This window comes from Onthophagus taurus, chromosome 11 (genome assembly GCF_036711975.1).
Source record: "Onthophagus taurus isolate NC chromosome 11, IU_Otau_3.0, whole genome shotgun sequence".
Lineage (NCBI taxonomy): Eukaryota > Metazoa > Arthropoda > Insecta > Coleoptera > Scarabaeidae > Onthophagus > Onthophagus taurus.
In genome coordinates, this window is record NC_091976.1 from 15,107,975 (window position 1) to 15,119,737 (window position 11,763).

General features: G+C 29.4%; 1 protein-coding gene across 1 annotated transcript; it reads right to left on the bottom strand.

Moving 5' to 3' along the window:
- Nucleotides 1–4,509: 4,509 nt before the first annotated feature.
- On the bottom strand, nt 4,510–9,426 carry LOC111420460 (lipid storage droplets surface-binding protein 1-like). Its single transcript, XM_023053446.2, has 4 exons — nt 9,181–9,426; nt 8,753–8,930; nt 5,125–5,322; nt 4,510–5,049 (listed from the first exon to the last, which is right to left on the bottom strand). The coding sequence occupies exons 2-4, from the start codon at nt 8,924–8,926 to the stop codon at nt 4,714–4,716; spliced, it is 708 nt and encodes a 235-aa protein (XP_022909214.2). The 5' UTR covers nt 8,927–8,930; nt 9,181–9,426; the 3' UTR covers nt 4,510–4,713.
- Nucleotides 9,427–11,763: the final 2,337 nt, after the last annotated feature.

Sequence of the window (11,763 nt, forward strand, 5' to 3'; positions counted from 1 at the left end):
GCTTAAGTTTGGTTTGGGTATGACTAGATTGGGACTTGTATTATTGTTAACACAAGTTCACAAGACTTGTATGTTAGTTTGAAAGTCTGTTAACTAAAGCCAACAAATAAAAGAATGCAAAAAAGACAGAATTATTTAGTATGAAATAGGTAAAACAGGATGAAGGTGGAAACATTTTATAGTAGAGCAAAGTAAAAGGATGGCATGATAAAACTTAATTCATATGACAACTTGGAAAATTTTTAAGTTGATGTCATTACCACCAACTTCCGGTGTTATCACCGTGATAAAAACTGGTGCATTGGATTCTTCATATACGATTTTATTATCATATTTTTTATTGCAACTTCTTAGGTAATCGCGTTTTTGAGAAAAATCCCTGGTACGGGTGGTCTGAATCACCCGGTATATGGATTCGGTAAGATTATTCGAACAAAACTGAGTATCCCTTTATTACACAAACAAGACTTTTTTAAAATACACGTTAAAAATTATAAGTTGAAACTGTTATACATTAATATGGAGAGATCTCTCATCCACGCTCACAAATGAATTGAAGAGATGTTTTTGGTGACGTAAACAAACAGAAAACCTGATTTATTTTGAGTTAAAATAAACTTTGGAAAATAACTGTATTTTTGGGGTTAAATAATAAGGTGGAGAGGAGAGGATAGAAGAGATGGGGATGTCATCAGAATCACAAGACGTAAGTAGAACGAGAGGCTCTTAATAATAGCCTGGCCTTACTCAATATATTCTCCATCATCTATACGCGACATGCTTGATATTACTAAACGTCATCTTTAATAGCTGTTAGGTATGGCATCATACCTAATATCTCTCAATATCGTTACTCATATTGTTCAACATCTTTGCTGTTTTCTTTCAACGCAAAAATGTCATAGATGAAAACAGCCCTCAATACTATTCTGTCCACTCTCAGCATCTCACTCAATATCTATCAGTATGATATCGTTAAACGTTATCCCTGACATCTCGTCTGTCATTCTAACATACTCGCCATAGAAACTTATACTCTGTTCTGTTCTGCGTTCTGTTGGTGAGGAAGCTTAAGGAATGCATTGAGTGCTGGAAACCACGATGTACCAGCTTCTATAGGATTATATTATGCTGCACTGCGTCAAATGCCTCATTATGATCGCAACATGTATAATGTTCAAGCTTCTGCCCCTTTATCAAAATCGTTGGATATAGTTTTAAGTACTTCTACCTGTGCAGTTATTATTAATTTTTGTCATTAATTATTGGTATGTTAAGATGATGAAAAAAGGTGATTTTTCTCATAATATTGGTCCGAAAAGGTTCGAAAGTGTGAGTACTTTAAAGGTAGGTCTGCAATTATTTGGGTCATTATGGTTTTTTGCCTTAAGATTCAGTATAATTTTTGTAAAGTTCGTCAAGATATTTGTTTGTCATTCTTGAGAGTTAAATAGCAACACTTTCCATGTTCTTCAACATCAGTTTGACCACTCATATACATCCAAACCGGTTTTTAATTTAAGGTATTGTGAACAGATACAGCACTTGACACTTGCCTTCAAAAGACTTGAGAAATTTTGTACAATGTTGAACAACACTAATCAAACATTCTAAAATAATAATTAAAATCTTTTGGTGTTTAACCTGTTTATGAACAGTTTTATAATTATTTTCATTTAATTTGTAATGAATCACCGCGAATTAATTACCTTCATTGGTTTTCTAAAAAAGCTGAATTAAAGACATTGTGAGGTATAATTAAAGACTGTTCCAGTTGACCTCGGTTTCTGAATCTTAAATTTGGAAACTCTTTATAGCAGCAACGTCGATCGCAATTGACTGGTCGATCGCCAAGAAAGTTATGAATCTGAAATATCTAATATCTGGGCGTCAGAGCAAAAAAAAGGAAAATTACTTTAAACTCTTCGGTCGATCTTGGTAAGACATTTATATAAAAAGTCGATTTTGATCAAAAATTTGTTTACATTACTGCTCTAAATCGATTAGACGTCAAAATTGTTGATTTTCGAAAATTAACTCAATCATAACTTAAAAACTAAAAGTGATGAAGAAATACTTTTTATACATAAAACCTTAGTAATGGACCATAAAGACTAGATCTAAAAAGGATTGAAATCAATTATAACCGTTCTTTATTTAGTAGCTTTAAACATCAACATTGTTGATTTTCGAAAATTAACTCAATTATAACTCAAAAACTAAAGGCGATGGGGAAATACTTTTTATATATAAAACCTTAGTAATGGGCCATAAAGACTAAATCCATAACAAGATTGAACCCAATTATTACTATTTTCTATTTATAAGCTCTAAAGCGATTAAACATCAAAATTGTTGATTTTCGAAAATTAACTCAATTATAACTGAAAAACTAAAAGCGGTGGGGAAATACTTTTTATACATAAAACCTTAGTAATGGGCCATAAAGACTAAATCCATAACAAGATTGAACCCAATTATTACTATTTTCTATTTATAAGCTCTAAATCGATTAAACATCAAAATTGTTGATTTTCGAAAATTAACTCAATTATAACTGAAAAACTAAAAGCGATGGGGAAATACTTTTTATACATAAAACCTTAGTAATGGGCCATAAAGACTAAATCCATAACAAGATTGAACCCAATTATTACTATTTTCTATTTATAAGCTCTAAATCGATTAAACATCAAAATTGTTGATTTTCGAAAATTAACTCAATTATAACTGAAAAACTAAAAGCGATGGGGAAATACTTTTTATACATAAAACCTTAGTAATGGACCATAAAGACTAAATCCATAACAAGATTGAACCCAATTATTACTATTTTCTATTTATAAGCTCTAAATCGATTAAACATCAAAATTGTTGATTTTGGAAAATTAACTCAATCATAACTCAAAAACTAAAAGCGATGGAGAAAAACTTTTTATACATAAAACCTTAGTAATGGGCGATAAAGACTAGATCCATAACAAGATTGAACCCAATTATTACCATTTTTTATTTATAAGCTCTAAGTCGATTAAACATTAAAATTGTTGATTTTCGAAAATTAACTCAATTATAACTCAAAAACTATAAGCGATGGGGAAATACTTTTTATACATAAAACCTTAGTAATGGACCATAAAGACTAGATCCATAAAAAGATTGAACCCAATTATTATCATTTTTTATTTATAAGCTCTAAATCGATTAAACATAAAAATTGTTGATTTTCGAAAATTAACTCAATCATAACTCAAAAACTAAAAGCGATGGAGAAAAACTTTTTATACGTAAAACCTTAGTAATGGGCGATAAAGACTAGATCTATAACAAGATAGAACCCAATTATTACCATTTTTTATTTATAAGCTCTAAATCGATTAAACATCAAAATTGTTGATTTTCGAAAATTAACTCAATCATAACTCAAAAACTAAAGGCGATGGGGAAATACTTTTTATACATAAAACCTCAGTAATGGGCCATAAAGACTAAATCCATAACAAGATTGAAACCAATTATTACGATTTTTTTTATAAGCTCTAAATCGATTAAACAACAAAATTGTTGATTTTCGAAAATTAACTCAATCATAACTCATAAACTAAAAGCGATGGGGAAATATGTTTTATACATAAAACGTTAGTAATGGGCGATAAAGACTAGATCCATAAAAAGATTGAACTCAATTATTACCATTTTTTATTTATAAGCTCTAAATCAGTGATGACCATAACGTCGATTGCCAAAAAAATCATGAATCTGAAATATCTATATCTCAGATCTCAGATCTCAGAGCAAAAAAAGGAAGGTTACTTTAAACCCTTCGGTCGATCTGGGCAAGACATTTATATAAAAAGTCGATCTTGATCAAAAATTAGTGGACAACACTGCTTTATAGATTTAAACCTCTTATTATTTGAATTTGTTTAATTTTTCGTAACAAACTTTATTTTCGATTTCTTTTTGAAATATAAATAAAAATACGCAGTTGAGATTAAAAAAATATAACAGGAATTATAGAAAATAAAAAAATATGTATGGCACATTAAATGTCTTAAATTATCTTTAAAATGTTCGTAGATTCAAAATGATGTCTCAATCTGTTCTTAAGATAAGATTTTTTAAATTCCTAATCTTAAAACTATAGTAATCTAACATGAAGAATTAAAGTTCAAAAATATTAACATTGATCTTTATGGAAAATTGCATTAAAAAAAATCTTCATTAAATTTGCTTTATGTTCTTTACTTCATGATGATATCTCAACTAGTTGTTAAGATACGATGTTCTAAATTTATATTTTTTAAATAATATAAATATAGATGCAGAGTTGAGTTTAAAAAATTATAGAAACTATATTTTTATTTATATAAATCAAGAAATTATTTATCTCTATTATCTTTAAAATGTTAGTAGTTTTATCATGATGTCCCAATTTGTTCTTAAGATATGATTATTTAAACTTAATATCCAATTTTGAAGTTTTTTTAAGAAATAAAAGAAAATAAATTAAAGTTTAGGTGCGGATTTTATTCACATTTTTTAAAGTATTATAAAAAATTGATTACTTCAAATACATAAAAAAACTGTGAACAATTTTAACAATAATACAAAATTATTAAAAATAAAGAAAACATACATTTCTAAACAAACACTCGAACTTATTCACTAAAGAGCAAAATAAATATCAATTTTTCTTTCTTTAATCGAAAATTAACTGGAACCATTAACCATTTCTTCTTTCTGCTCCTTATCATTCCCTTCAGATCCCTGTTGAGCTTCTTTTTTATGAATCATTTTTTCAACTTGTTGAACCCCATAATCTCGAATAGCACAAGCTTTTTCAACGGCGGGCTCAACTAAATGTTTAGCCGTTTCAACAGCAGGTTCCACAAACTGTTTAGCCGTTTCAATCGCTGGTTCCACGTAATGTTTAGCAGTTACAACAGCTGGTTCTACGTAATGTTTTGCGGATTCCACGGCAGGTTCCACGTAATGTTTGGCTTCTTCGACTGCATGAGTCATCTTTTCTTTAGCACCAGTGTACATCTAAAGAATTTAATTTAATAACAGATAAGGTTTAAAAGCTGCTTTAAAATGTAATTTAAACTTTTTGTAACTTACCTCACCCGGTGGTAATTTAATAGCCGGTAATTTCTCTTCCACGTAATCTAATCCAGTACAGAGAATCCCGTCAACTTTCTTTATCGGCTGTTGGAGGTGCGATACCATTGGCGTCGCTAAAGAACTGGTAAGTTCTGCTGCCTTATGGACAGTACCTTCTGCAGTCGACAAAGTCCACTGGGTTAAACTGTTGTAATCCTTAAAAAATAGAAATTAAATTGTTTTAAAAATTTTTTAAATATTTTAAATTCGTGCAACAACAGCAACAAATTTTTAGCCTTGTTTTTCCACATATTTTACAAGCCGATATTTTTGTTCGGAACAGAATTTAAAAAAAGGATTATCAATTTGAAATGAACACTTTAAGCTATCTAAATCCTGGATTTGTCCGGTCAATACTTATCGGCGTCGGCTAAAAAACACATTTAAAACATAACCCTACATATAGAATCGGTAGATTGACCTTCCTCAATACAACTTTTTTGTTTGATAGGTATAAAAAACTAAAGCAGCATCAACCATATAGGAAATTTTCTGCTCTTTCAGTCGGTACATAACAAAAATCAAAAACGAGATTTCTTTTTGTAAAACTTTCGAGAAAATAACTTTCTTTTTTCTACAAACAAAACTCCCAGATCATGTAGAATCTATAGGAAATTATCTGCTCTATTCATTGGTATATAACTTTAACAGATTGTATGGTTGCACAAAGATTTTCCTAAAAACCGCGTTTAATTACCGACTGTAAATGTTTATGGCGTCATAATCTTCTTATAAGATAAGGACAAAACTCCGAGGCCATATAGAATGCATAGGAAATTTTCCGCTCTATGCAGTGATATGCAGTCAGTTTAGTCAGTGGCATGATTGCACAAGCATTTTCCCAAAAGAAACAGCAAAAATCGCGTATAATTAGCATATGTAAATATTTACAGCGTAATAACTTTCTTATATGATACGGACAAAACTTCGAGATCATCTAGAAACCATAGAACATTTTCCTTTCTATGCAGTGGTATATAACTTTTGTAGATCGCATGGTCACACAAGCATTCTTCCCCGAAAAACTGTAAAACTGCGTATTAGTGGTGGAACGGATATCCGGCAACGATCCGATATCCGGCCTATCCGGCCATTTTTTAAAACCAAGCCGGATACCGGATAGTTACCAAATATTCGGCTTTGGTCGGATATTAAAAACCTATTACTTAGTACTCCACCATTCACAGGAATTAGTATTTCTTTTAGATGTTGGACATTGCAGATAATAATCAAGTACAACTCAATAGGACATTTTCCGTTGAATACAACTTTATTTATATCAGGTTTGTCTTTAGCAACCTCATTGTAACAATCCCAATACGATATATAAATCTCTTGTTATCACTTTCGATTATTAATTAAAGCATCCTCTTCTTAATGCAACAAGCCGTTTTGAAAAATCGCTTTTAGTTTTTGAGAATTACATTTTTGAAATAATCAACAATTTTTTCGAATTTTGCAATTTTCGCTGATTAAGTTTTATAAATTCGTATAAAATCCAGTTATTGGAATATGAGTATGAAAATTTCCCAAAGTGTTAATAAGAGTGTCTTCTTTCCAATGAACCAACCCGTTTTGAAAAATAACTTAGTTTTTGAGAAAACAATATTTGAAATTTCGATAAAATTTTCGTTATTACAATTTTCATCGATAATTTTCAAAATTCACTATAAAATTAATTTCGTGAAGAATCCTTGTGGGAATATCAGCAATTGTTAATTAAAGTATCCTCTTCTTAATGCAACAAGCCGTTTTGCAAAATCGCTTTTCGTTTTTGAGAAATAAATTTTTGAAATGATCCACAATTTTTTCGAATTTCGCAATTTTCGCCGATTAAGTTTTAAAAATTCGTATAAAATCCAGTTCTTGGAATATGAGTATGAAAATTTCTCAAAGTGTTAATAAGAGTGTCCTCTTTCCAATGAACCGACCCGTTTTGAAAAATAACTTTTAGTTTTTGAGAAAACAATATTTGAAATTTCGATAAAATTTTCGTTATTACAATTTTCATCGATAATTTTCAAAATTCGCTATAAAATTAATTTCGTGAAGAATCCTTGTGGGAATATCACCAATTGTTAATTATAGTATCCTCTTTTTAATGCAAAAAGCCGTTTTGAAAAATCGCTTTTAGTTTTTGAGAATTACATTTTTGAAATAATCAACAATTTTTTCGAATTTTGCAATTTTCGCCGATTAAGTTTTATAAATTCGTATAAAATCAAGTTATTGGAATATGAGTATGAAAATTTCCCAAAGTGTTAATAAGAGTGTCTTCTTTCCAATGAACCAACCCGTTTTGAAAAATAACTTAGTTTTTGAGAAAACAATATTTGAAATTTCGATAAAATTTTCGTTATTACAATTTTCATCGATAATCTTCAAAATTCGCTATAAAATTAATTTCTTGAAGGATATCACCAATTATCTTGTTGGAATATCACCAATTATTAATTAAAGTATCCTCTTTTTAATGCAACAAGCCGTTTTGAAAAATCGCTTTTAGTTTTTGAGAATTACATTTTTGAAATAATCGACAATTTTTTCGAATTTTGCAATTTTCGCCGATTAAGTTTTAAAAATTCGTATAAAATCCAGTTCTTGGAATATGACTATAAAAATTTCCCAATGTGTTAATAAGAGTGTCCTCTTTCCAATGAACCAACCCGTATTGAAAAATAACTTTTAGTTTTGAAGAAAATAATATTTGAAGTTTTGATAAAATTTGCAATTTTCATCGATAACTTTCAAAATTCGCTATAAAATTCGTTTCTTGAAGGATTCTTGTGGGAATATCACCAATTATTAATTAAAGTATCCTCTTTTTAATGCAAAAAGCCGTTTTGAAAAATAAGGCCGGATAGATATGCCGGATAACCGGCTTTTCGCAAAATCACTATCCGGTGTCACAACTTTTTTATATGATAAGAACAAAACTACGAGATTATCTAGAATCTTCAGCAACCTTTCCGCTCTACACAGTGATATATAACATTAGTAGATCGCATGGATGCACAAGCATTTTTTTCTGAAAAAACTGTAAAAACCGCCGTATGTAAATGATTGTTATCATGATATTGACGGGACAAAATCCGGTTTTAGAGGAAGAAATGTGAAAAAGCTTTCTAGTGGTGTATTTAATATTCCGCTATCTTTAAAGACAACGAACGTATCGGCTTGTAAAGTACATTTTAAACAACATATAAAATAAACTTCATAAAATTGCAATAATTAAGTCGTAGATTGATTCAACGTAAATAGAAAAAAACTTTATCAATCTTTCAAACTGCTTGATTTATCTACGATGGCCGATTGAAATGTTATCTAAATTTTTTATCTGACTTCTAATGCGACTCTAAAATTTAACAATGAATGTTAAAAATTTATTTAAAAAAATTTTGAGTGTATTAATTTTTATTTTAGAACATGGTTTCGTTTCAAAATTTAAACAACACGTGTTTAAATCCAACCGGTTTTTTTAAACAAACAGGTTCGAAAGATCACGCCATTTTTCAACATTTTCGAAAAATTATTTTTCCTATTATCTTACAATAAACTTTATTTATTTTTTGGTACGTTTTCTTACCTTTACTTTTGAATATAGACTGGTTGCGACACTTAATCCCGATTCAATGACGGGTATTTTAGCCACCCTGTTAATGGATTCCATTCCCATAATGCACGCTGGATCTGCTTCATGTTCTTGACTCAAATTGGTCATATCCGGGCTGATTCCATTATCAGTAATTGCTTGAGACATCCTGCTATAAAAATTAATATAAATAATGTTAATAAACCAGGAACATTATGAACAGTTAAGTTTCAAAATTATTTTTTATTTTAAAATCGTGGTTTATATATTTATTAAAATTTTCTGTGGAATGTTTAGTTTTTTTAATTTTTAAAATTTTGAATCAGAAACATTTAATTTTTTTATATTCTACAATTTAAAATAATTAAAACAGAATTAATTTAGCTTTAAATCGAAAAATCATGTTTTAATTTTCAACATACCTTGGTTAATTATTTTTTGAAACTTATTTATCAAGACAACACTTAAAAAAACGTACTAGCACTAAAACCTTTTGTAAAAATAAACGGTTCGTTTAACGTCTGATGTTGGATTAATTCAATTTCCTGCACGTCTGATAGTTTATAACGTGACTTTGTCCCCTTTATTTCATCACACGTGGTATGGTGGGAGATCGACGTTTAAACTCACGTACTTCACATGAGCATGAGTGTGCATGAGCTGTTTCTAGTGTATTCTGGGTTGTCTGGGTCCAAAGTTTAATTTGGGACGTATTTCGTTGTATGACATGATGTAATTTAAAAAAGTCCTATTATTAATTTGATTCAGCAAGGTTAATCTATGATAAAAAACGATTTAAAATGTGTAAAGTTTATAACTTGAACGTAATTAGTAAAGTTCAATTAGACAACAACGATATTAACCTCGATTTTTTTTAATTAAGATCGAGATTAAGGTTGTTTTGGAAACAATTTGAAATTACTAGAATTTTGTAAAATGGCTTGAAATCTGTTATGTTAACTTTGTAAAATGAATAAAAACTTAGTCTAAAAATAAAATCAAGATTGATTAAAACATAATTAAGTCAATTAATGTGTCTGGTATGAAATGAGTCACAACAATTTTTTTTAACGTTTGTTTTGCTTAAATAATGACTTGAACAATTTTAGGGTCAAGGAATTATAAAAATTTAAATTAATTTTGAATGAATCACGTGTTTTGCTACGATTCCTTAAAATTGTCAATAGATTCTTCATAACATTTTTGGAAAATATCGATTGAGAATTCCAAATTCAAGTTTCTTTTATTATTTTATTAACCTTCAAAATTCTTCAAGTCTTATTACTGGAAATACATCGATTTTTATGACTTTATAAACTTTTCAATCACAAATTTGAGTATACGAGTACCTATTCACGATGAAATTTTTGACCTATAAGAAGATAGCGTACGAAAGTCTAACCCACAATAAGAAAAACACAATTTAGTTAATCTAAGCACGGAATTCGGAACATATTCGAAAAAAGTTTTGAAAAAGTTTTGAAAAAGAACACTTTTAAAGGCAAACTACTGTTTCTATAAGAGATAGAGGAAAAATGATGTCACTGTCTGAAGATCGATTTTTATAAGAAACTTAATGGCGAAAACCGCATATCGATATCTCTTACGATTTCAGAGATAGAGGCTGTTTAAAAAAAACTGCATTTTCGAAAAGTCGTCATAACTTTTTTCTTATTGAAAAATCTTCCTTTCTATGAAAACATTTCCGAATACTTTTTATGTAGAATTCGATAGAATAAGTTAGCTTTCCCTCAAAGTAATATTTTAGTAGTTATTGACATAAAAGTGATTTTTTTAAATGGAACATCCTATATATTATTGCAAATTCGACGAGAGCATAAAATTTCCTTTCCAAAAATATAGCACAGTTGATATCTCGTTTAAGTTAGCAAGAAAGTGCCAGCAACTTTGTATGCTTTGTGATTTTTTTTCTCCAAAACTATTTGACGAAAAAATTTCAAATTTGATCTGGTGGTAAACCGATGTGTTCTTAATGTGGAGCATATTTTATTTTATCGATATTCCATATAGTTTCGCGGAAAATCGCGATTTAGTAGGAGGCGGTTATTTCGAAAACAACCTGGCGGATTTCAACGCGGTTTTTACCATAATATGTCAAATAATTGCGTTTATCGCATACCGTTATCAGTTTTTCAAAGTCATGTCTCCCTAATTTTTTAGCGCGATTTAAGCGAATCATAAATTAAAAAGAAACAAAAATAAGCTCTGCGGGGAGAGGGGGGTTCCGTCCAATCGAAAAGATGGTGCGTTCCAGACAGTACGTCGCGCCTTTATCTTACCTACATAAAGAAATAAAAAAAAAATGCCTTCGAAATGTTCTTCTGTTACACCGTAACTTAAAAATAGCATCGACAGAGAAGTTAACCAGCTCTTAAATACCGTCAAAGAAAGAAATTTATAACTACTAGGAGTAGTTAGCTAATTTTTGACTAAAAATTCTAGATAATATGACTAAATTTTAGGTAGTTTTCCCACATTATTTTTCTCAGTGAAGAGGTGAGCGATACCATCTTCTTAGACTGATTATAGAAAGCAAAATAGCTTTAATTTGGTGCCATCTTTCACTCCAATGCTCTTAAATGCCGTCAAAGAAAGAAATTTGAATTATTTGAGACACATAACAACACTGAGAAAAATGATATGGAAAATTGAACTAAATCAATTTAGTTGTTAGACAAATAGTCATTTTTGCTAGAAAATTTATTCATTTACCTAATGTAATTTAGCTGACATATACAATTCTAATTAGTCAAATTTATGATAGTTAATTTATCTATTTACTGAGGAGATATAACTAATTTTTAGAAAAAGAAACTACGTCGTGGAAACTAGTTGATAAGTCTAGTTGTTGAGTAGTTTAGTTACCTAAAGTATTTGGTATTTTGTGTATTTTGTTCTAGTCTGAATATCTATATACATTTAACAATGAAATATTTTACCTAAATGTACTATTATTAAATACTTTATTTAAATGTATTTTAGTC

Coding starts and splice junctions, on each gene's coding strand:
- LOC111420460 (XM_023053446.2), bottom strand. CDS start 8,926: ATGTCTCAAGCAATTACTGATAATGGAATCAGCCCGGATATGACCAAT. Junction 5,323..8,752: donor GTCTATATTCAAAAGTAAAG/GTAAGAAAACGT, acceptor CTATTTTTTAAG/GATTACAACAGTTTAACCCA. Junction 5,050..5,124: donor TTAAATTACCACCGGGTGAG/GTAAGTTACAAA, acceptor TAAATTCTTTAG/ATGTACACTGGTGCTAAAGA.